At 45.8% G+C, this 26,551-nt stretch overlaps 1 protein-coding gene across 1 annotated transcript; it reads right to left on the reverse strand.

Moving 5' to 3' along the window:
* Positions 1–5,805: 5,805 nt before the first annotated feature.
* LOC144249156 (PRAME family member 5-like) lies at positions 5,806–9,517 on the reverse strand. Its single transcript, XM_077791363.1, has 4 exons — positions 9,231–9,517; positions 8,272–8,853; positions 7,062–7,462; positions 5,806–5,921 (listed from the first exon to the last, which is right to left on the reverse strand). The coding sequence occupies exons 1-4, from the start codon at positions 9,515–9,517 to the stop codon at positions 5,806–5,808; spliced, it is 1,386 nt and encodes a 461-aa protein (XP_077647489.1).
* Positions 9,518–26,551: the final 17,034 nt, after the last annotated feature.

A 26,551-nucleotide genomic window follows, 5' to 3' on the forward strand; every position in this document is an offset into this window, starting at 1 on the left:
TTTGAGAATGGCATTCATTAGCCCAATGTCTCCCTCTATGGCATCGTGGGCAAATACCCGGGATTCTATTCCTTTGATACCTAGCTTTGTTAAACCCTCCTCCTATGGGGCAATTCCTTTTAAAATGTCCTGTTTGATTACAATTATACCATGTTTTTAGCCTGGCATCTAAAGCCTATTGTACTGCTGCTAAGACTTGCCCTTGTTCGTTAATGTCTCTACATAATTTAATATATGTGTTTAAATCTTCATGTTTCCATGGTCTAATGACCTCTCTACAGGAACGATTTGCTTGGTCATAAGCCAGTTGTTTTATAAATGGCATTGCCTGTTCTGTATTTCCAAATATTCTAGAGGCTGTCTGAATAAGCCTATCTACAAATTCAGCGTAAGGTTCATTAGTTCCTTGTATTACCTTAGATAGTTGACCTTGTAAATCTCCTTGCCCCTGCAAAGTTTTCCATGCCCTAACTGCATCTACAGCAATTTGTGCATATACGTCATGGTCATATTCAATCTGCTGTCTCTGACCCTCATAAGGTCCCTTTCCTAATAACATTTCTAGATTTCTTTGAGGGTAACTAGCTGCTGCATTTCACCTAGCTGTCTCCATGCAAAATTCCTCATTGGCAACCTTCCATAACAAATATTGTCCTCCATTTAGCACAGACCGACACACGTTAGCCCAATCTGCTGGTGTCAAGTCCAAGTTGGTAATAGATTCAACCATACTTATTGTGTAGGGTGCATGCGGACCATAGGTTGTTACAGCTTCCTTTAATTGCTTTATTGTTTTGAAATCTAAAGCACGGTAAACTCGTTGCCCTTCTGCCCACTCAAGTACAGGGCATGCTAACTTTTGGGGTCCTGCCTCAGGATTCCGTCCATCAACTAAGGAAGTTGAGGGCCGCTCAGCTGCAGATGGAGCTGTTGGTTGAATTATGCCCTCTGGTGATAGAACGGAGTTAGTAGCAGCCTCCCTATCTGATAGCTGTTTTTCCTCTGAGCTTGCTTTCTTCAAATCTTCCTCTGTCTGACTAGCTTGAGAGACCTTCTCTTTTGCTTGACCTAATATGTTTTCTACCATAGCCTGGACCTCTAACAATTTACTTAACAGTCTTTCGGTTTGTTTTTTACTGGATTCTAATCTACTATAAAGGTAACGTAACCCAATAAGATAGGATAGAACAAAGCCAAAACAGAATGAAACAAAAACGGAGAAGAGAATGGTTATATCAATTTTCTCTTTCTCAGGGCCGAATAACTTCAAACCTTGAGCCAACCATTTTTCCCAGTTCGCCTGAGAAAATTCTAGGGCTAGGGAGCTTGAAATAAAAACAAAATAAATCAAAACAAGAATGCCCATTCTGTTGCCTTCCCTCAGGGGCGAGTGATATTACTCACCTCTAAGCTTCGGGCATTCCCCCTCCGGGCCACCAATTTGCCGCAACCCGGCTGGGCACAGAATCACAAGCCACTCAAGCAGGAACAAAACTTTATTTTTTAAAAAAGCCGCCAAATCCCGTGCGTGCCCGGCTAGCAAGTTGGTCCACACACGTGTGTGCGTCTACCGGAACCGGGGGCCCGGACCTCCCCCGGAATTCCCGCCTACTATCCTTCCCCAACCAATGGGAACTCTCCAGGAGTCCTGTAACATGAGTCCCGTAGCAGGCCCAGGTGAACAGCAGGAGTCAAATTTCCATATGAATGTAAATCTTAACATAATCATATCATCTCAATGGCTAGCTGGCAGTCACCTTAACCAAAGGTGCCATGCATCATATTTTGCTGTGGCTCCTAGCAATCTTGGATTTCTTCTTGGATTGTTTCAGAATTGATAACCTTATGGGCTGCCTTTCTAAGACCTGTCATGCAGCAAATAATGCACTTCTACTAGTTATTCCTCAGGAAAATTCTAATCCCAGTTGGGGTCTTGGTCAGGGACTGCTTCAATGTCAATCAGATGGGCAGGGGAGGTCTGATGTACCTCATCAGCATAATTTCTAGCTACCTCCTAAACTCGCCAATGGTTCTCAGGCAGGAAGGTGTTCGACAAGATCATATGGACACCATGGAAGATCATATGGACAAGATCATATGGACACCATGATTGAGTCAGATATTGAAACCCTTTGATATGTGTGGTGTGGCTTGAAATATGAACCAACCCACTTTTCTGTCTGGGAAAGATCTGAAAAAGGAAAGACACATGAACCCAGGTTATACCATCTACCCCAGCCACCTCATGTATCAGACACAGAGATGTGGGTTGACCAGTGGCAGCCTCAGAGCATGTGCAGGAGGAGAGAAGCTGGAGGGGCCAAGGGGCCAGCTGTTGTGGTAGCTTCATCAGAAAGAAAACTGTGGCAAGGTGGGTGTCTCACCCACTGGGTCAAAGGAGGAGGAGTCCTGGGGAGAATCTTCTGTCCCTTTGGAAGAAGGTGTATGGGAGATGAGGGCTGAGAGGACTTGTGTGGAAAAGCAAGAGCTGGATAGGGAAGGATTAGGACATGGAAAGGAGAAGGTCTGAGCATATGACATTTCTTTCCTTTTTCCGGAACACTCACAAGAGTGAGTTGAAGAGTTCCCTGATAACATTGGGCTCTAGAGTGCCCTCAAGTGGCAATTAAGAGTCATTATTCAAAGGATATTGAAGCCAGATCTGATTGCACAAGCAGATAAGTTTTGTGGGGTTTAGATCTGGGGTGAGAGAGACCGTGGGTTAGCCAGGAGGTAGCCTAGAGGACTCTGGGATGGAATGGATGAGGAGCCACCCATGAAACATATGATGTGAATTTAAACGTGGGCCATCCCCCAGTCTCGAGTATCACCTAGTTGAGAGCATGGTTATGCTCAAGTGGTTGTCAACCCCGCTGGGTAATCGTAAGACCAGGATCCCAGAGAGGTACTTGGGACCCAGCCAGGACAATGTAGTAGGCGCAAAAGCCCATATAAGTTACAGATATCCATAGATGGGGGAAAAGTCCATAGAGATTAACCCAAGGTTGAGAGGTCATCTCACCAGTAACAGCTCCCAATCATCCTAGGTGTTTTTGTCTCAAAACCCAGGACCCAAATAAATGACCATTTATACACTGAGTCAATAGGAGGGATCAGCAGTAGCTGTGAATGTTGTGCCTGGGGGTCCCCCGAACCACATAGAGTGTCAGATGATCAACCGTCACTTCCTGGGAACTGTAGGTCCTTTAGGTTGACTGGAGATGAAATGTCTGGTGTTGGGGGCAATGAGGGCCTTTGGCAGAATGGAGAAGCGGATTCCATTATGGAATCCATATCGGGGCCCCGGGGAAACTCAGTGAACCTCAAAGGGGAGATTAGGCACACCAGGGAACCCAATCTTGGGAGGCTCAGGAATCAGAGCCAGGTGGGTCCTAATATGGGTAGTTAGGGTTGGGTGGGAAAGCAAAAGTCCTTCCTTAAAATGGCTTCTGACACTTGAAATGGCCATCCAGATACTAAGCAAGAATCTTATACTTCTCAAGCGTGTTTGCTGAGCCAATCCCCCCCAACACCCTTTACCTTGTAGGGGAACCAAAGCCTGCTTCTCTGTCCCTGTCCCCAAGGGTAGTATAAGGTTTGGGGAGTCTCTGCTGTGTCTCTAACAACTCCCTTCCAATGTTTCTTTTCATTTTAGTACCTATTATAATGCCAGATTCATTGGACCCCACTAGACCTCCAGGAGCCAAATCTGATGCAATCACACAGGAGTCTTTATTACAAGCTGGAGCCTGGACTCAGAACCATTTAGGATGAAGCAGTCCCAGGGAGTGAGTCCTGGCCCTTAATTCAGTGATGATTTAGTTTTCTGGGGGATACTCTATGCATCACAACATCACACAGCAAATCATTTCACACCATGGGAAAATAAAACAAAAGCTCTTAACATTGATTACCATATTCTCTGGTGGGAACAAGTTGGGTAAGGGTGATTGGTTAGTTCAAGAGGTGGATACATTTGAACTGATAGGTTTAAGCTGTGAGGCATGTATGCACTAAACTACATGGTTTCTAACATGTTATCAATCACCAAAACTACTGTGAGGGTCACCTGGCATTTCAGATATGTTCCCTGTCTCACTCTGATTGGTTGTTGCAATGGTCTGAAATTAGGTCTCGAGCATTCTTTGGTCTTGCATTGCTGAGTCAAGGCTATCTGGTCACTGCAGTTAGGGGTAGCTATGCGCCTAGCAATGCTGGATCATTCTTCCCCTCTCCCATCACCACCCTGCTTTGGAAAGGCCCTGCTCTGAGGTAGAGGCTGGTTATTTCAAAAATGGAGTCACATCACTTTCTCACTGTAAGGTCCTTGCTTAGCACCTGGATGGCCATACTGAATGACACCTGACATATTAAGGAGAACATTTCACTTTCCTGCCCAAGGGCATTGAGAAAGTCTCACCACACCTTCATACCAACCCAACACTTAACCATCTGCATGAGGACTCACTGGGCTCTGATTCCTGATCTTCCCCCATAAAAGTCCCAGAACTGAAGCCTGTTCTGCCCCTCTCTCCTATAGAGAGATGGCCTTTACTTGTCAAGTGTGAAAAATCAACTCTCGTGTGTATCTCTGCCTGGTCTCTGTCTTTCATTACTTGCTTATCTGTCTCTCTTTCCTCACTTTGCCTAACTCCCAATCTGGGTTTTCTGTTGTTTTTGAAAAAGAATCTTTAAGGACATCAATTTTACATGCCTGTGCATACCAATTAAAAAATGTATTCAATTGTTTTCATTTGGGTTCTGGTTCTTTGTTAAGTACTCCTCACAGAGACAATTTTCTTCAAATTAAAACATCCCCCTGGAGTCACATCAATATTGGATTTATTCATTTATTTGTTTACGTGCTTTTGTGGTTCTGGGGACAGAACCCAGGTCCGTCCACATGCTAGGCAAGTGTCTACAGCTGAGCTATGTCCCCAGGCCCTCAGTTAATTTTTATGAAGTTCATTAATTTCTGTAGAAAAGCATGGGTTCTGAGTCCCTAGATTGTACAGGTGAAATTGGCCAGTGTTCCAGAAGGGGATCTAGACTCTTTTGATGCAGATGCACAAAGGAATGTGCACCTTTCAGTAACACTCCAGAGAGTGGAACCCAGTCCCCTTCTGACCCGGCCATGCTTACACACCCGGTCCTGTTTGTCATGACATCCTACAGTTGTGGGCTGTCTCACAGCACAAATGAACCTAGAGTCAAAAGATGAGGAATTCAAAGAGCAGTCTGGGTGCTTTATCCCTAGAGCTGTGTGGGGACACATGCGGCTCTCAGTCCTTATACAATCCAAGGAGTCTGGACACACCAGAATATCTTCAAGTCCCTTTTTGGTCATGAAAACCCTTAAAACAACCAGTGCTGACACATCTCATATTGTAGATCTTCCTTGCCTTTATTTGATCATAGAATCCAGCAGCAGAGCAGAATGAATGCTGTTCAGAACTCCCCACCCCACCCAGCACACATGCAAGTTAGACATAGAGCCAGAGGAAAGGAAGTGTCATAAAGAGGGGTGAGGCACACAGATCCCTGTGTGGGGGACAGATGGGCTGGCTGTGTAGGACCTGGACTCTGCTACCTGTTCCAAGAGTGAGCTGCAGTCTGCTTACATATCCAACTGGGTTCTAGTTCACTGTGTATGGAGAAGCCTTCAGGCCCAAATGAGAACACGTACACAGGCAGCTTTAGGATAACTCAAAAGAAGATTGGGTGGACCTCCTTCTCCTCCTTGGATGGGAAGCTAAGGCTAAGGTCACTGCATAATCCCACCAGCCTAGTCCTCAGCAGGAGTCCTCATTTAGGGGATCTTGGTCTAGGACCAGGCAGCACAGGCTGGGCCACCCTTTTGCCCACAGCCACCTCATCCTTCCTCATCCTCTGATCATCTGATGATTGAAAATCTTGTGTCCCTGGGTAGGGAGAGATGGGAAGTGTTAGTGGAAGATCTGTCAGTTATGAGCAGCCTTCTCCCCCACCGGAACGTGGTAATTTATAAAGTTTAATTTAGACACATTTGCAAGTGGGATCTACCTATATAATTCTACTATTTTGATGAAAGCTAATTTGGATGGTTTCATTGGCCATGATTACATGTTTCAGGAAAGACTTTGTAGCAGCATGATGGGCAAGGTTTTGTGAGGCCTAGAGACCCTATTTTATTCTCATTGCATCCAAAGACCAAGACACCAAGTTTCTAGGTCTATGTGGAGACCCACAAGGATGGGCGAACCTTGACTGTCTGGGTGGCACTGAGGTCACCAGAGAAGGGCTTTTTTGAAATTTTACTGTCCACTTAGAATGCTTCATGCCTCCTGTGTTCCCCTAGATGGATTATGCTACAGTGTAGCCACAGATAATGACCTGATTTCAGTTGGATGCTTTGAGTTCCTGGGAATGAACCTCATTGATCACCAAGTACTTAGTGGTATTTCTCCATCCGCCCCTGGAGAATTCCAGTGTCAAAATCAGAAAACTAGGTAAAACCATCATGGAAGATGTCAGAGGACTAATCTTGAGATCCTGTTCTTTTCGGATTATTTTTAGATGTAGAGCCAGAAGAAAGGAAGTGGCATAAAGAGGTGTGAGGCACACAGATCCTCACAGTTTATGAATAGTTTCTTCATATGTGCTTGAAGCCTAAATCCCATTCTAAAAATCCAGGTCCCTTGTGATGACTCTATACAGACACATATGGCTCTATACAGAAGGTCCAATCTTCAGGGGCTTCCTTACAATGTAGCCCCCAGCATCTGATTCCTTTCCCCATCCACACTTCAGGCAGTGTCTGAAATGCTGGGCTCTGACTTTCCTTCATGATCCCTCTACATTCTGGTTATACATCCAATTGTGTAGAGGGCAGTTTTTATACACACCCAACTAGGCAGCTGTTGGACAGAAACAATGATTGAGGCCCTGGTTGTAGATGCACATGTGGCCACATTGAGGACAGGGCAAAGCATAGAAAATAAGGACCTGTGGCTGCCTAAAGTCCTTCAAAAGTTCTGTGAGCTCAGCACAGAGCTGGGAACATCTCCCTGGGTGGATGGCACCCTGGGTATCATAGCTTTCCAGAGGGGCAGGGTATAGCTCTATGCACAACTTGCTCAGCGTGGCAGTGTGACAGAGCAGATCCCTGAGTACCGACATGGAGATGCGATTCTGGAAAAAGCACAAGGCCCTGAGCTTGGAGCAGCGGCTCAGGGCAGGCAGGATGGCTTGGAGCTGGGAGTCTGTGATCTCACAGTCTTCCAAGTCCAGGCTCTTCAGGGTGGCTGCAACAGTCTCCAGCAGAATTTTGAGGGGCTCCAGACTAAAATTGGTCAGTTTGATGCCCCTTAGATCCAGCCGTCTGAGCTGGCTGGTATTTGGGCATCGGGAAAGATAATTCCAGTCCGAATCTGAGAGTGGACAGTTGGATATTGAGAGGGTCTCCAGAGGTGTCTTCAGGTGCCTAAGGAGGAACCAGCCAGTTAGTTCTGAGGGAGAAGATGAATTGGCCCAAACCCAAGGTCACTGTGACCATCTGAACATGGTTGACATTTTGTAGAATCTGCTCATTCGGGTCACTCCATTTCAACCTGAGACTTTCACCACTACTTGTGTGACCAGGTGGGTCCTCCATCTCTATGAATGTCACCCTCAATGACAAGCAGAAAGCCACATATCTAGCCCCAGGAAGTCAGGAAGAGTCATGTGCCAAAGGCAAATCCAGGAAAGATGTGTCCAAACACACTGGGGTTAACCCCTGCAGGGCTCACTTCCTGCCCCTCAGCAAGGTCTCACTCCCTGCTCTTCACTCACAACCCCTGAGTCCTCACCTGGAGCTCAGACCTGCCTTCCCCAGGAGGGCATTAGAAGTGGGCTCCTCTGCTCCCAGAGGGAGGACAACAGGGCTTCCTTGTTGAACAGGTACAGGTGTGGGGGCTTCCCTCCTTTAAAGTCCTCACCTCTACCCTGATTTGTTCCCCTGTCGCTGGACAGGGGTCCCAGGGAAGGAACCTCACACCCACCTCACTAGCTCCTGTCCTCATCTGCTGACTTCCCAGCATGATGTCACTTCCCAGACCATGAACCCTGGTTTATACCTTTGCTCTAACACAGGTTAGGAGATGGAGCTTCAGGATACAATAGGAACAGATGATGGGTTATTTACCTTCCAGTGTGTTGTTCACCATGAGAGAGTCACTGGCTGGCACACAGTAGGTGCACTTTCAGATTTAATGATACTGTTCTGCAAAGGATGCACACCCCCTTACTCACCCCAGCACCTGCTCCAGGTGGCCCTCGAGGAGGAGGACAGCATCCACACAGAACTTCCTCAGGCAGTCCATCCTGCGGAACTGTGAGGTGAGCTTGGCGAGCAGCCGCTTCTGCTCCTCTGGGGAGGTGTGGGCAGGCACGCAGAACTTGGAGACAAGCAGCTTCCTCAGGTTCCTCATCTGGCCCAAGAAAGGAGCACAAGCAACCAAGGTGGAGGGCACCCAGGTGCAGTTCACTTCCACCTTCTGGACAGAGTCCAGCTGTAGGAGTCTCAGGAATTTCCTGGTTTGGTTGGTGGGTTCCCCAAAGATCTTCAGCCTCTTGCAACAGAGGTGCAGCCTGTCCCTTCTCTGTGTGACCCACAGGAACAAGAGAGTCAGGAATTCATTCAGGGGCCCTTCTGTGAGGCACAAGTCTATGAATATCTTCAAGGGCTGCTTAGCTGCAGTTGCTGGACCAAGTTTCAATGTTTGATTCTTCTTAATGCCCTCTGGTGAGCAGGCATCCACCATGGCTCCAGACCACGTCCTCCAGAAGTTCCGTGGAGCCCTCCGCAAATCCAGCACCTGCAGTTTCCACCTCCTGCGGAGACCACAGAAGAGTCTCAGCCCTGAGGCCCCTTCCTTCCCCTCTCAGCTGCTGCTCCCTGATCCACCTCTTCCTTCTGTCTCAGTATTCTCCAGCTACCTCCCTCCAATCCAGCCTTGGGCCCAACTTGTACAGACTGAGGCAGGGGCAGGTACAGCCTCATTCAGGGGTCAGCACAGCTGCCACAAGCACCTTCACATCTGGAAGCCTTTCCCAGATGGGGCTCAGCATGGCCAAGGTCTCTCCAACCCTCCTTGCTGGCAGCACAGGAAGCCTGTGGAGCACACTTCAGCACCCACTCTCCCTGCCTATACCCATCCCTTCCCTGGCACCAAGGGTGCTCCCTTCCAGGCCACATGGGTCCCCCTCACCTGGGGCGATCCTGCTGGGCAAGCAGCATGTCCAGCCCATCCAGTGCCACTCGGAGCATCTCAGGCTGTGGCTGCCTCATCAGGGCCCCCAGGGGCAGGCAGGTGAAGGGCCAGGCCTGCACCATTTTCTTCAGGACCTCAGTGTGTCCCCTGCTGAAGGCCTCCACAAAGAGTGGTGGGAAGAGCTCTATGGGCAGGTCCTCCAGATCCAGGACGGCCCTGGACTGGTCGCTCAGCAGGCTGCGCCCTGCCAGCTCCAGTAGCGTGGGTGGGGACTGGATGCTCATCCTGGGGAGTCTGAAAGAAGAAGGATCCTGGAAAATGGTCCAGAGAAAAGGCCACTATCCCATCCATTGCCAGCCATTGGGAAGGGGGTACTGGGGAGTCAAAACTCATCCCAACCTTAATGGGGGAAAGCCTTTACTTATTACTTTGTCCATATAAAATGGGAATTGGGGTGTCATGTGACTTAATGCAGTATGTTCCTCTATTTCAGTAACTACAGAGGCTCAGAGAGGAGTTGCTCTCACATGGAGGATGGTATTTTTAATATCAAAAAATTAAATGAACAATTATAAAGCATGTGCCCATATTATAAAACACTTGTAAATTACAAGAGTCTCATGGATATCTGTTACCCATGTGAGATTCTGCCACCTTAGTGGGAGTTGAAGAGAACAAACAGATCAGAACAGAGTCTGTGAACTGTTGCATGAGATAGTTTGAAGCTGTTTGTTGAAACAAATAATAAAATTACAAAACTACATAAGACATAAAGTATAATCTGGGTGATGAGGCAATATTGAAGATTGAATTCAGGACACTCAACCAGTAAGTCACTGCTCCAGCCGTATTTTGGATATTAGTTGGAGACAGGATCACACTGATTTGTTATCACCTCATGCTGCTGTGGCTGGCTTTGAACTCTAATTCTCTGGCCTCCTAAAACTCTGGAGGTGTTGGGATTACAGGTGTGTGCCACCACGCCCAACAAAACAGTATAATTTTAAGGGCACACAAAATAAATATTTTTATTATCAGAAAATAGAATTCCAATCAATTAGAATGAAATAGGATTGCAATCTACTTCCTTGGTTAAGTAATTTTAAATTGGCTTTGCCTGGAGCTCAGTGGAAGAGCACTTTCCTCGGACATGTGAGGCACTGGGCTTGATCCTTAGCAGCACATAAAAATTATTAAATGATGGGCTGATAACATACCTCTGTTGATAGAGTGCTTGCCTCCCATGCACAAGACTGGGTCAATCACCATATCACCAAATAAATAAATGAAAAAATAAATAAATTATATTGTCCATATAAACTTTAAAAAAACAAGAATTGAAAAAAAGAAAAAGTGCCAGGCGTGTGTGCACAAGCCTGTAATCCCAGGGTCTCCTGAGCCTGAGACAGGAGGATCATGGGATCAGTCAGCCTCAGCAAGAGCAGGCGCTAAGCAACTAAGTGAGACCTTGTCTCTATATTTAGATGTGGGGATATGGCTCAGTGGTTGAGTGCCCCCAGGTTCAATAGTTCGAACCAAAGAAAAAAAGAAAGAAAATTGAAAGTGACATAAACCAAAGTGGAAATCCCAGTGTTCAGGGTCAAGGTAAAACTACACTGAGAGGCAAAATCGACGTTCTAAATTGGTTCATGAGAAAAGTCTGGAAAAAACTGTTCCTGAATCTGCACAGGTGAGGCGGGAACGGGGTGGTGCTCAGGGAGGTGAGGGACTTACGGGATCGGTCCAGGTGTGCAGGGTTCTCGGAGCCTCAGCAGGCCAGGCTGGTTCTCCTTGGGCTCCAGGACTCTGTGTTTCTCCTCTGGCTCCACAGAAGCTTTTATGGACCTCTCTGACCACGCCCCCACCTCCATCTAATTGGCTGGCATCCAATCAGAAAGCAGTATCTGATCAGGTTCTCCAGTCTCCACCCATTTAATCCTGATCCGATTTTCTTCCTCCAGATTGGTTGATTGAATCCCATCTCATGAAAGTGCGCAGAATCCGGGAGAGTGTGACAGTCAGGGATGAGTCCTTCCAGGCACTCCACACCATGGACTCAATTTTGTCCATATGTGACCCTCCTGTTCCTCCCATGAGACAGAAAAGCACTGAATCCCTAAGAAAAAACAACACCTGAAAATATCTTTCAAAGGGGTCTTTGGCCATATCAAAATTATTTCAATTTTTTTTTCCAAAAATTCCATAGTAAAAAGAGCTTTTTGAAGACAGTAGTGTCATCCACGAAGACCACAGAATGGGAACCATGTTAACAACAGTCACACAAATGTCGAGTTACCTTGCAGCAAATCTGGGCACACTCAGAGAGGAAGAGCAGACAAGGAGGGTGGAATCAGTCTTCGAGACTTAGGGCAAGACTTCTCCTGTTTGTCTGTCTGTACTGGGGATTGAACCCATTGGTTCTCTACCACTGAATCACATCTCCTGTCCTTTTTATTTTTTGCTTTTATTTGGAGATAGTTTCTCTGTAAATTGCTTAGGTCCTCACTAAGTTGCTGAGGCTGGCCTCAAATTTGCCATCCTCCTGCCTCAGTCTCCTGAGTTGCTGTGATTACAGGCATGGGCCAACATGCCCCTGATGGGGACTTGGAAAAGTCTGAAATCCACCAAGGGTGAAAACTGTGGGCAACTTGGGAATGGGAGAGAAAGACACAGGGTTGGACAGCAGGTGTTCCTGACATCAGGTTGGCCACCAATTGGAGAGTCTTCCCGCAGAATCAGGGACCCAATTGCATATTTCCCAGGCCACTTTTGCTCCAGGCAGTTTCCAGGGCTCTTTAGAGTGTGAGAAGTTCACAGGCAAAGGAAAATTTGAAGAGCCTGAGTATAAAGTAATTCAGGAATTGAGGAAGGAGGGACAGAAAGAGAAGGAGTGCTTGGATGATGAGCCATCTGAGGGGAGGACTTACAGGGCAAATGTAGAAGGAATGGTTTGATTGGCAGCAGTTACAGAACTGCATTTCTGCTTTGTTGTTCTGTTTTTGTGTAAGCTTTTTCATGCTGTGACTAAAATACCCAACCCCAACAACTACAGAGGAGGAAACGTTTATTTTCGGACTCATGGTTTCAGAGGTCTCAATGCACACACAACAGATTCCATTCCTTGGACCCTCACTTCAAGGTGAGGCTGACCATTATGGTGGGAGATTGTGGCAGAAGAAAGGTGCTCACATTATTAGAGAACAGAGAGGGAGATGACACCTTGCCAGATACAAAATATACACACCATATTCACACCCCCAATGATCAGAGTCCTCCAGCCACACCCCACCTGTCTCCTGGAATTACTCAGTTAGTCCCATTGGGAATTAATTTACTGACAAGGTTAAGGCTATAAACCAATCATGTCTCCTCCAAAACCATTGTCTCACAGGTGAGCTGTTGGGAGACACAGCATGTAACCATTATGGTCTTCTTGCATGTCTTGTTGGAAAATATCCCTGCTTGCATCTCATAATCGCTTGTTAGTTGGATATTTACAATTGGCTGAGGTTATCTTTGGTTTCTGTTTCACATAATGACTTACCACAAATGACCCACATTTAATCTCCTATGTGTGCAGTGAAGTAGGGCTAAGGCTATTTCAGAGACCTCATTGCTTTTTAGGCTCCACAACAATTGAAATCTAGTCTCTGACTGAATTCTAAATCTCTCTGCCATTTGTCTGTGTGTAGCCAGCTGAAAGGGTGACTTCACGCCACAGCCCTGCCTTCTCTTACCACCCTTGACTTGGTGCAGGAGGCAGGTAGATGTTACTGTCAACCTGAGTCACAACAGACAGTGGCTCCCCAAAGAACAAGGGTAGTCAGACATAATAGGGCAGGAATGCAGGACTCCCAAAGAAAGATGAGTCAGAGCCCCATCCAGGAGGCAAAGGGAGACAGGGTGTCAGAGGCAGCTTTGAGTCAATTACCACTGGCTCCACAGACTCAGTACCAAGGGTGGCCTGAGTTCAAGGACAACAGGCAGCGACTGGCCAGGTCCTAGAAAACATGGGGGTACTGGTTGGGGTAGGTTTTATGCACAGCTGAGGTTGTGGCTGACTCACTTGTCATCGTTCCTGCTGCCAGGCAGTGCTGCCCAGGGACCTTCCCCCCATGGCCCCCTGGCTCCCCTTCATCAGGATTTGACACAAGTTACTGCCTGTTGATTTGGACACCATTTATATATCCCAGTTCTGATGAAGATCTTTTCTCCTGAAGCATCAGGGATCAACCATTCTTTCCTGTGGGTTGATTGGATCTCAGTGCCAGATTGGACCTGTTCTGCTTGGTCCCATCCCCCTGGAGGGAATTAATGGATGAGTAGGAATATTTGTTGAAGCCCATTGAGCCACATTTGAGAAGAAAGGTGGGTTTGCAGGATTCCTTTAAATTGATTGGATTAAGCTGTGAGGGTTGAACGTGCTGAACTACATGGTTTCCCAACATGTTATCAACCCCCATAAACTACTGGGGGGTCATCTGGCATCCCAGGTATTTTCCCTGTCTCATGCTGATTGGAGGTTTCTAGGGGGTTGCTATGGGTCCTCACCTAGCCTAACTGAGTCAGGGACACCTGGTGCCTCAGATCTCTCCTGTTATTTGCAGAGAAACAACTCAGCAGGGTGGGTATGTGCCTAGGAGTGCTCTGTGGGTCTTTCCAAGTACAAGGGTCACGCCCCCTTCCTTGGGCAGGCCTTGAGGTAGAAGCTGTTGTTATTTATTTATTTTCAAAAATGGAGTCACTCAGTGTCTCAGTGTCTACACATATTTGGTACTAAAAATTGACCTATGAGCTCATAAATTAAAATTTAAAAAATGGATCCAAATACATTTGCTTCATATGTTTTAAAACATCCCATTGAAATTGGGTAAGTAAATAAAAGTAAAAGTGTCTTTAAAGTTACTAATGCACAGATTTGTTTCTAAGTCATCAAACAGTTCTTAATAAAATGTTAATGTCTACAAAGTACTAATATTTATTATCTCTTGGGTTTTTGTTCAATTCTAAAAAATTACAAATGCTATTCAATGCCCTTGTCTTATACCTTTTTTTTAAAAAAATGTAAATTAGATCTGACCTACATGAAATTAATCATGAATGTGTTTGTTAGAGACATCTAATTGGTTTACAAAGTTTAAATGTCAACTGTTAAATATAATATCAAGTAATCTTAACTCATTAAATTCCATAAGGTAAAATATTTAAGCACTGTTGGTGTTTTCATATATTGATAAATTTTAAAAATTTAAAATTACTTTATGTTATCACAAAAACAAGGTTACTAAAAGTTAAAAGTCCCAGCGGGGATAATTCTATATACAAAAAGTAAAGAGGTTTCAACTCATTTCAATTAGAGTACTGTAAATACATTTCTTCTTATTAAAATGGATTAATTTATCTAAATCCAGAAATTGATAAGGGTTATTTTAAGGCATAAACAAAAAGAGGGATCCATGGATTAAAAATTATTAAAAGATTCTAAATATAAAAATATATTTATTAAAAATCATGTTTCCAGGTAAGAAAGTCTTTGTGTGGTAAAATATAATTATAATACATCTAAGTAAACAATAGGGTCTAAGTAAGGAATATAAACATCTATAAATAAAGGTTAAATATTAAAATGTTTCTTTATAACTAAGTTGTTTATATATGTAACACAAATGGTTAAAAGTACTCATGGTTATTCCCTAAGAGCAAATATTAATGTGCTGATATAAACCAAAGTTTATTTACATATTAAAATGACAAACACTTCTTAAAATATTAATTACATTGTGTCTGTTAAGTTTTACTCTCTAGAGCAACTAACTGGACAAATGAAGGTTTGGACATCTCTGGTGAAACAGCAACTGTTATTTTAGAGCATTGTTCCACCTTACAGAGTCTAAAACTTGGTTAGTATAAAAACATCAATAAAATTATAGTGCCTTGCTCTTCTTTTCATACCCAATGTGCTTGCTTACATTGGCTAGACCCCAAATCTCCCTTTTGTGGTTTTTGGCTTAAATATGAGGCATCACTGAAGGTGGTGTGCTACTCTGACCATCTTGCTTTTAGACAGTAGAGTGTCTGCTGCTGGCCAGCAATAAAGGCTTAATTGGAATGGCAATGTGTGGTCTGAGAGTTATTTGAGGGTCTCGGTATTGGTATAACATTCATCCAGAGGAATTTTGCAGTCTGAGGCTATCATTCTCCTTTTAGTTATGTCACTTGCTCCCGGTGCAATGTAATCTCTTGAGGGATTTAAATGCTCTAAGGCCAGGTACCGAGGTGCACACTTACAATCCCAGTAACTTGGGAGGCTGAGGCAGGAAGATCAGAGATTCCAAGCCAGTCAGGGCAACATAGTCAGACCCTGTCTCAAATAAAAATATAAAAGGTGTTGGGGTGTAGCTAAGTAGTAAAGTGCCCCAGGTACATAATCCCTGGTACTACACACACACACACACACACACACACACACACACACACACACACACAGAGTCCAGCAGCGACATGTATGCCCCAGCACCTCAAAAGAAAAAAAAAAAAGAAAAAGACATATTGACACAGAAGACAAATTAGAATAGAACCAAAAGTAGCAAATGAGGGCTCCGGGCTGCAGGCGGAGTTCAGGGGTGTTGCACCTGCCTAGCCTGCATAAGGCCCAGGCTCCATCTCCAGCCCCTTCCCCCTCCCCACTCACAAGGTGGGGCAGACTAATTCTAGGTATTTCTAACCATTGGAAGTGAGTGGGCTGAGTTTCCCCAGGAGAGGGGGGTAGTCACTAGTGATCAGCCATGAGTTCAGATTCCTCCAAGAACACCCCCAGCCTTAGGTTGCAAGGCAGCAGAGTCCCTGGGCCCAGTGTTACAAGTCCACATGGAGTGGGGGTAAGATCCTGGTCTCTGCACTTCTGTCATCCAGATGGCTTTGGACCCTGTGCTTCTTCAAGGAAACTGACTACAGATGTGCCCTGGGGTCTTTCCAACCTTGGAAACAATGGAGGATGAAGAGAGTCAGGCTGACGATGACCCGGTGACCCGGTGACCTGGTGAGCTCCTAGCACAGGCCAAGTACTTTCCCTGGTTTTCAAATCTCCACGCCAGACTGGTCCTACTAGCTGCTTTTCCCTCGTGGACACTGGTGCTCACAAGGGAAGTCATGTGCCCAGTGAGACACAGCCAGTCCAAGGGCTCTGGATGGGACAGGCAGGAAGCTTCACAGTGGTTCCCTGGCATCCACAGGAAATTGACTTTTTTTTTTCATTTTTTGCAATGGGGATTGAACCCAGGGGTTCTCTACCACTGAGCCATGTCTCCAGGCCTTTTAATTTTTAATGAGATAAGATCTCCCTAAGTTGCTTAAGGCCTTGCTAATAGCTGGGGCTGGCCATGAACTTGAGATCCTCCTGTCTCAGCCTCAGCAGTCATTAGGATTACAGGCATGTGCAACCACACCCACTGCTCCTTTTTATTTATTTATTTATTTATTTATTTATTTATTTATTTATTTATAAGGGATTCAGCCTGGTATAAGGGAGTGAGACTGGGGCATTTGCCAATGAATTACATCCCCAGCCCTGCTCTGAGGAATAGAACATGAATATCCCAGAGTGCTGCTGAACTGGACCCTGGAGAGGAGCCTAACACCCCTGCAGGCTGTGCTTCTTGCCCTTTGGGAGCCACTGTCATGTAGGAAGCTCAGCCCTCCTGAGACCACCAGGCTGATAAGTGCACCCAACAGGGGGAGGCCCTGGTGGGCAACAGGCCACATACAGAGAAGACCAGAGGGCACTGTGGTACATAGCTGTAAACCCAGCAACTCAGGAGGCTGAGGCACGAGGATCACAGGTTGCAGGCCAGCCTTAGCAACTTGAGACCCTGTTTCAAAAAAAAAAAAATAAGGACTGGGATGTAGCTCAGTCATAACTCTATGTATTAAGCACCTGTGTGGCTAGACAGGGGGTCAGGTAGGGTCCACATGGATGAAGATGGCAGGTGAGTCCCTGTCTCTGGGGCTGGCAACTTATAAGAAGCAAGAATGTGCAATGTGGCCAACTGTGATCCACTCCTTCTATGGAACAACCATGGTGTGGTCGACGGGGTGTTCAGGGAGGGCCTCAGAGGTGATGCCAACTGAGACCTGGAGGAGGAGCCAGTCTAGTATTGGGGAATAGGGGGCATATGGGGACAGCAGAGAGCCCCCTGCCTCCCCTTCCATAACCAGAGCCTGTCACCACGGCGGTTGAACCCCTGCTCCAGCTGCTGCTCCTGCCTGGCAAGTAGCAGGTTTTCACCCCAAGAGGGAGAGAGAGCCAGTCTGCTTGAAGGAGAGTGACCTTGGCAACATGCTGCGGCTGCAGAAGGTGACAGCACTTTGATCTTTCTCCACACTCCTCCCAAATGGCGGCCTGGCCACAATTCTGCAGATCTTAGCCCCTTCAGAATACTCATCTACTCGTTCTGGAAGCTGCAGATGCTTGGAGAAAGGAGAGAGTTATTTGATCACAAAAAGAACAGTCGAGAAATGGTTTGGTTAAATCCACAGGAATGGGGTCCAGGAGTGTCCTGCTTTGTTGATCACACTGGGCAGATTGTCCGCAAATAACCAAATACAAAAATCCATTTTGAGCCCCCACCAAACAGAAAACAACCCTAGTTTTGAATCCTGTTCCTCAGTTATGCCAGAAGGTAGCCTTGAATCTCCAGTGGTGTCTGAATTAAGCAACTGGAAGTCCTTTTAAATAGCCTGGTCACACAGTGCAGACTAAAATTCTAAAGTACCTGGGGTTTCTGTCCTCTGACCTTGGCTATGGTTGTCTGATCTTTCTGAGTTAACCTCCCCCTTCACTTCCCTGAACAAATCTGCAGGCAGCACCAGGCTTACAGGACTGCTGGTCTGTCTTGGTAGCTCAGACTTGCTTCTTGGCCCTGAGCAGAGGCACAGAAAAAAAGCAGGGCTTCAAATCCAGCAAGGCAGGCATGGCAGTTATGCCCCATGCTTCCAAAGGATTTCAAATTAGCAGCTGGGTGTGGTAGCACACACCTGTGGTCCCAGCAGCTTTGGAGACTGAGGCAGGTGGATCAAGTTCAAGGCCAGCCTCAGCAACTTAACTATGTCCTATGCAACATGGAACCTGTCTTAAAAAGGGTTGGTGATGTGGCCTAATTGTTGAGCACCCTTTGGTTCAATACACACAAATCATCATAGCAGTGAAAATTTAGTACATTTTTATTATGGAATAATAGAGCCCAAAACCAAGTAACATAGTAAAATGAAGGCCCTTATACCTATCTTCCTGAAGGCCTTATTTTTCAAGGGCACTGGGGATTGAAGCCTGGGTATTTGACCAGAGCTACATCCTCAGCCCTTATTTTGAGATGGTCTTCCTGAGTTGTCAAGACTGGACTCAAACTTGAGGCCATATGCACAAATGAACCCCATCAGAAATTTATAAGAAGCATTTCTTGAGGTTCTGGAGATCAAACTCATGGCCTCATGCCTACAGGGCGCACTCTACCTGACCTCACCCCCAGCCCTAGAAAGCTATAATGTTGTGCATGTCAACAATCCCCTGCCTACCGAATTGCCACTGGGTTTCAGGCAATAAAATCTGTATGTTTGAGGTGAAGAACACAATCGTAAGAATAAATCTGGATGTCGTGGACAGGACTGATGTCCTTCACCAGCTGCATCAGCTCCTTCCGAACCTGGTCAAATTTCACGGGGTTGATCTCAGTCCAAAAACCCCAGAGGTTTTCGTCAAAGCTCTCCAGAGGGGCAGGGTACTTCGCTTGTTCCAGCGGCAGGCTAGCGGTGTGGCTCAGCAGGTTCTTAAGAGCAGTCAGGGGGATTTGGTTCCCACAGAAACTGAAGGTTTTGAGCTGGGAACAGTGACCCAGGGCTGCTGAGATGGCATTTAGCTGGGACTCTGTTATCTCACAAAACTCTAAGACCAGGGTCTCAAGGGTGTGTGCCACCTTCTCCAGCAGGACCCGGAGGGGCTCAGGACTCATACCTTTCATGCGAAAAGAGCTGAGATCCAGACACTTCAGTTGATCAGTGCTCGGACACATGGACAGATGCTGTAAATCCTTCTCCTTGAGTGGACAACCTCTCAGCAAGAGTGTTTTCAAGGGGGTCTGACTCCTGGAGAAAAGCAAAGAGTTACTTCTGGTGAATGAAGGCACCACAAGGATATAGTGGGAAATGGTAGGTGAGAACTGTCTAATCCCAAACCCAAGGTCGCTCTGACCTTCTGATGATGGTGGACCCCCAGGACACTGCGGGTTGCAGAATCTGCTAGTATACATCACCCATTTCAGGGTGAGCCTTTCACCACCACTTGAGTGACCAGGGGGTTCCATCATCTCTAAGACTCCTCCCCTCACTGCCAAGCAGAAGGCCACAGCTCTGTCCACAGGAAGTCAGGGGGAGTCATGTACGAAGGACAAACCCAGGCAAGATGAAGGAAACCAACCAGGGTTGTCCACCTGCAAGGCTCACTCCATGTATCCTCCATCCCTGCTCCTCACCTTCAGCTCCAGAATCACCACCTGAGGCTCAGAGCAGCCTTTCCCAGGGGGGCATTAGAAGCAGCTCCTCTGCTCCCCACTGGAGAGCACAGAGCTTCCCTGTTGCAAGGTGCAGGTGAGGGGGCTTCCTTCCTCCAGCGCCCTCCCCTCTACCCGTCTCCCACCTCCTTCACTGGAGAGGCCTCCCAGGGAAGGAACCTCATCCACCCTCACTAGCTCCTGTCCCCGCCAGCTGGCTTTCCAGCAGAGTTATGCTTTCTAGACCATAAACCTTGCTTTAGCCCTTTGCTCTAACACAGGTGATGAGATGGAACTTCAGGATACAATAGGAACAGATGATGGGTTATTTACCTTCCAGTGTGTTGTTCACCATGAGAGTGTCACTGGCTGGCACAAAGTAGGTGCCCTTTCAGATTTCCGGTAACTGGTCTGCAGAGGAAGCTCACCCCCCTTACTCACCTCAGCACCTGCTCCAGGTGGCCCTCGAGGAGGAGGACAGCATCCACACAGAACTTCCTCAGGCAGTCCATCCTGAGGAACTGCGAGGTGAACTGGGAGAGCAGCCTCTCCTGCTCCTCTGGGGAGGTGTGGGCAGGCACGCGAACCTGGGAGACAAGCAGCTTCCTCAGGTTCCTCATCTGGCCCAAGAAAGGAGCATAAGCAGCCAAGGTGGAGGACGCCCAGGTGCAGTGCACTTCCACCTTCTGGACAGAGTCCAGCTGTAGGAGTCTCAGGACCTTCCTGGTGTGGCCGGTGGGTTTTCCAAAGATCTTCAGCCTATTGCAACACAGGTGTACCGTGTCCCTTCTCTGTGTGACCCACAGGAACAAGTGGACCTGAAATTCTTCCAGGGGCCTTTCTCTGAGGCACAAATTTATGACTAACTTGAAGGGTGGCTTAGGTGCCATTGCTGGACCATGTTTCAATGTTCGATTCTTCTTCATGGCCTCTGGTTAGTGGGCATTGACCACGGCTCCAGACCACATCGTCCAGAAGTTGTGAGGAACATTCCGCAAATCCAGCACCTGCAGTTTCCACCTCCTGCAGGGACCACAGCAGAGTCTCAGCCCTGAGGCCCCTTCCTTCACCTCTCGGCTGCTGCTCCCTGCTCCACCTCTTCCTTCTGTCTCACTTTTCTCCACCCACTTCCCTAGTGCCCCCACCTGTACCAGCTGAGTTAGAGGCAGGTGCAGCCTCCTTCATGGGTCACCACAGCTGCCACAAGCACCTCCACATCCAGAGGCCATTCCCAGATGGGGCTCAGCATGGCCAAGACCTCTCCACCCTTCCTTGCTGGCAGAATAGGAAGCCCTTGGTCCACACTTCAACACCCACTCTCCCTGGGTCCATCCATCACTTCTTTGGATTCCAAGGGTGTTCCCTTCCAGGCCATCTGGGTCCCCCTCATCTGGGGCGATCCTGCTGGGCAAGTAGCTTGTCCAGCCCATCCAGTACCAATCGGAGCATCTCCAGCTGTGGCTGCGTCATCAGGGCCCCCAGGGGCAGGTGGGTGAAGGGCCAGGCCTGCACCATTTTCTTCAGGACCTCAGGGTGTCCCCTGCTGAAGGCCTCCACAAAGAGTGGTGGGAAAAGCTCTATGGGCAGGTCCTCCAGATCCAGGATGGCCCTGGGCTTATCACTCAGAGGGTGCACCCTGCCAGCTCTAGGAGCATGGGTGGGGACTGGATGCTCATCCTGGGGAGTCTGAAAGAAGAAGGATCCTGGAAAATGGTCCAGAGAAAAGGCCACTATCCCATCCATTGCCAGCCACTGGGAAGGGGGTACTGGGGAGTCTAAAATCGCACCTCACCCTTATGGGGAAAACTTCGATTATTATTTTGTCCTTCTAAAAGGAGAATTGGAGTGGCATGTGACTGAATGCAGTAGGCTCCTCAGTTTCAGCAACTACCATGCCTGGGAAAGGACATGTCCTCACATGGTTTTAATTTTAAAAAATTAAATGAGCAATTGTAGAAGCACATGCCCATATTATAAAATACTTGGAAATTACAACAGAGTCTCATGGATATCTGTTACCTATGTGAGATTCTGCCACCTTAGGGGGGGTTGAAGAGAACAAATAGATCAGAACAGAGTCTGTGAAGTGTTGCATGAGATAGTTTTAAGCTCTTGTGTAATTTGTTTAAACAATCAATAAAATTACAAAACCATGTAATCCATAAGGTAAAATTTTGGGGACTTGGGACTGGGTATTTAATTCAGGGCCCTCAACCCCTGAGCAACATCTCCAGCCATATTTTGCCTCACTGAGTTGCTTAGGGCCTCACTGTTGCTGAGGCTGGCTTTGAATACCAATCCTCCTGCCTCCACAGCTTCCTGAGCAGATTGGATTAGAGGCACATACCGTCACACCAGGCAATAAAGTATCATTTTAAAGGCACACAAAGTAAATATCTTAAATGTCAAAAAATAGAATTCCAATCAATTAGAATGATATAGAATTCCAATCACTCTCTTTGGTTAAGAAATATTAAAGTGGCTTTGTCTGGAGTTCAGTGGTGAATTGGTCACCTAGCATGTGTGAGGCCCTGGGTTTGATTCTCAGCAGCAATAAAAATAAATAAATAATGGACTGGGGATATAGGTCAGTTGGTAGAGTGCGTGCCTTGCATGCACAAGGCCCTGGCTTTATTCCCCAGCACCACCAAATACATAGATAGATTCATAAATGTGTTGTGTCCCTCTCAACTAAAAACAAAAACAAAACGAAGATTTTGGCCTTTTGCAAATGCCTGTGATTCTAGCAGCTGGGAGAGCTGAGACAGGAGGGTCACAGTGGGTTCAAGGCCAGCCTCAGAAGAGTAGGTGCTAAGCAACTCAGTGTGACCCTGTCTCTAAATGAAATACAGAATAGGCCTGGCAATGTGGCTGACTGGTTGAGTGCCCTGAGTTCAATCTGGAACAAAAGTTGAGAAAGAAAGAATATTGAAAGCAACATAAACTAAAGTGCAAATCCTAATGTTCAGCATAAAGGTAAAATCGCATTGAGAGGCAAAATTAAAGTCTTAAATTGATGCATAAGAAAAAATCAAATACAAAATTGTTCCTGCCTCTGCACAGATGAGGCGGGAATGAGGTAGTCCTCAGGGCGGTTATTGGCTTACAGGATCTGGGCAGATGGGCCAGGCTGGGATCCTCAGCACGCCAGGGTTGGACTCCTAGGTTCCAGGACTCTTGTGATTCTCCTCTGGCTCTGAAGAAGCTTTGATTGACCTCCCTGACCCTGCCCCCAACTCCACCTTTTGAGTATCATCCAAGGCAATATCTGATCACATTCTCCAATCTCCACCCATGTAACCCTGATTGGATTTTCTTTCTCCAGATTAACTGATTGAGTCACATTTTCATGCATGAGCACAGAATCAGGGACAGTGAGGGTCAGGGATGCCTCCCTCCATGCATTCCACACCATGGACTGAATTTTGCCCATATGTGACCCTCCTATTCCTGCCTGTGGGACAGAAAAGCCCTTAATCCCTAAACTAAGAGAAACCAAAACTCCAAAATATCATTGTAAAGGAAACCTTGGCCATATCAAAATTATTTAAAAGGTAATTTAAAAAAATTCCAGAGAGAAAACAGTTTTTTTGAAGACAGTAGCATCACCTGAGAAGACCAGATATCCAACTGCCAAGAGTCACGTAGGTATCCAGTTACCTTACAGCACATGTAGGCCCACTCAGAGAGGAGGCAAGGACAAGGCAGGTGGAGTCAGTCTTCAAGGCTTAGGAAAAGACTTCTTCAGTCTGTCTCTTTGTACTGGGGATTAAACCCATTGGTGCTCTTCCACTGAGCCACATCCCCAGCCCTTTCTAATTATTTTTTAAATTTAAAGACAGGTTCTCACTGAATTGCTTAGTTCCTCACTAAGTTGCTGAGGCTGGCCTCAAACTTGCCATCCTCCTGCCTCAGTCTCCTTTTAATGTTTTAAAACAATGTGGGTACCGACTTCATTTTTTCTTTTTCTTTGGCACTAGGGGTAGAATCTAGGGGAGCTGTACCACTGGGCTACATCCCAGCCCTTTTCATTTCATTTCAATTAATTAAATTATTTATTTATGTAGTTTTGATACTGAGGATTGAACCAACAGGCACTGTACCACTGAGCTACACTGCCAGCCTATTTTATTATTATTATTTTTTAATTTTGAGACAGCATCTTGCTAAATTGCTGAGACTGGCCTCAAATTTGATATCTTTTGGCCTTAGCCTCCTAAGTAGATGGGATAACAAGTGTACACCATCACACCTCGTTTCCAATTAAAAGTTTCAAAAGGTACAGCATTTGCCTAGCATGTACAAGGCCCTGGGTTTGATCCATAGCACCATAAATAAATAAATAAACCTATAAATCAGAAACCTGTGTCCAAGTATATTTGTTAGAGGTTATTTATTTGTTTTTTTTTCCATGAATCTGATTGCAGTTACTTTTAGGAAAAAATCTAAATGGTAACTCATATGATAAATACTTAGAAGAACCATGGTTAAAAATCTGTTGGTAATATGCTGTAACCATCTATTAACAAGGTGATTTGGTTGTTTTAATATAGTGTCCAGAACTGTGTCTGAAAACATATTAGTTTTTATATTAATTTAGTGCAATTTTGAAGCAAATATTAATAAACAGCCAAATAAATATAACTTGAAAAAGTTATGTCTTATTTGACAGGTTTTCCCGTCATATCAAATTAGGCAAATTGGGTTAATGTCTCTTCTAGAAATCACTTGAGAATTTCTGGAGCCCTCCATAATATCTCAATGTTAGCTCAAGGTCAAGTGACAATGTAGAATTTGATCTTAGAGAAGTTAGTCAACAATCTCAAAAGGTTTAAAGCACTTAGTGAAAGCAGGAGCTTAAATCATTATAAAAGATAATTCATTTAGTCAGAGTGATGAAAGATTTTGAAAGTTAATACAGAAAGTTATATCATAGGAAATAGTACTTCACCTTTTATCAGAGATGACTAAGTTTTCCTTTTTTTTTTTCAAGTAATCAGACCCTTGTTAAAACCAACGTAAAACTCCAGAGGCTGAAGGTTCAAAGCCAGCCTCAGCAAAAGCAAGGCACTAAGCAACTCAGTGAGACCCTGTCTCTAAAGAAAATACAAAATAGGACTGGGGTTGGGGCTCAGTGGTCTAGTACTCCCTTGAGTTCAATCCCCAGTTTGTGTTCCACCCCACCCCCCCAAAAACCTAATATGAAGCATAAAATATTACCTCCCCCCAGTACTGACCATTGAACCAGGGGCACACTACCACTAAGTCACCTGCTGAGTCATTTTGGTTTGATTTTGAAAGAGGCTTGACAAATTGCCAAGTCTCATCTGAATCTTGATCCTCCTGTCTCAGCCTCCTGGGAAACTGGAATTACAGGCATGGCCCACTTCCCTGTCTTGAAATGCACTTCTTAGAGTGCAGCTCTTTGACAGCTGTTCATCTGGAACATTCACATGAAAGCCATCCCAATTTTTAATTATCTTTGGTATCATTTGCCCACCAATTTCAAAATGTGCTTGAGAATGAACCATAATAGTCTCAGCTGGAGTGCAGAAAAAAGTCTCTTCTGGAGTTCCTTGGAATTTTGGGTCCCATTCTGTGTTTTATTAATCTCTTGAGAACCAAAGATAAAATCTTATGATCTTGTTTGGAAAGTCAGGGGTTTGGAAGCATTTCTTTTGTATAAGGTGGTGCTTTTGGCAGAGGCTCTTAATTCTTCTTTAAAAAATTTAGATTTTTATCAGAAATATCACTTCTTACTAGTTAGGGCACAAGTGACTTCCTGATGAACAGCAGGACAAAGAGATCACTTCTCTGGAGTTCTCCTGAGGCCTAAACCCTCTCAGTTTGCACTGCTAGTAGACAATTCAAAGTGTTCAAACTTTTTATAATAGTTGCTAAAGTATTAGTAAGTGATTTTTTTTCCAATTTAGGGATCCCTACCTGTGGTAAAATTTCACTTACAAAAGAATGAAATCCTGAGCCCTTTCTGATCATAGGTGCATTAATCCATTTTCTGTTACTGTTATAAAATACCTGAGACAAGCTCAGTTTATTTTTTTTTAAACAGATTTATTTGTCCCACAGTTCTGAAAGATGCAAGGCCAAAATCAGGCAGCCCTGTTGGTTTGGCCTGTGGGAGGAAGCCAGAGCACAACCTGGGGCTCAGGCTCAGCCTTCTAAACAGCTCCAGGAGGACTGACTCAGCATCCCAGGAGAGCCATTCCTTTCTAAGAACACACACCCAACGACCTCCCAGGAGATTCTGCCTCCTAAAATCACCACAATGAGGTTTATCTTTCTAATACATAAAGCTTTCTAATACATGAAACTGCGCCAAACCATAGCATAGGGATACAGCTTGATGTGACCAGAGCCATCTCAGTCATAACCACCATTTACCCACCAGTTGATCCTGACACACATCCCAAGCCCTAGAGGCCAACAAGGTTGTTAACAATCACAGAAACATGTTGTCCCAGTCTCTGATACCCAGAACTTGACTTTTCTTTTGCCATTTCCATTGAACTGGGGGTGTAACCCAAGGATGTTTTACCCACCATCAGTTTTTATTTTTTATTTTAAGACAGGATTTTGCTAAGTTGCTGAGGATCTTTCAGAGTTCCCAGGCTGGCCTTGAACTTGCCATCCTCCTGCCTCAGACTCCCCTGCTGCTGGGATTACAGGCATGCCCCCACCAGGCCTGGCCTGACCTGTTTCTTAATATCCACTGACATGTCCAACACATTATAGTTTTTGAGAATGTCCAGGTATCAT

Source organism: Urocitellus parryii, chromosome 11, assembly GCF_045843805.1.
Source record: "Urocitellus parryii isolate mUroPar1 chromosome 11, mUroPar1.hap1, whole genome shotgun sequence".
Lineage (NCBI taxonomy): Eukaryota > Metazoa > Chordata > Mammalia > Rodentia > Sciuridae > Urocitellus > Urocitellus parryii.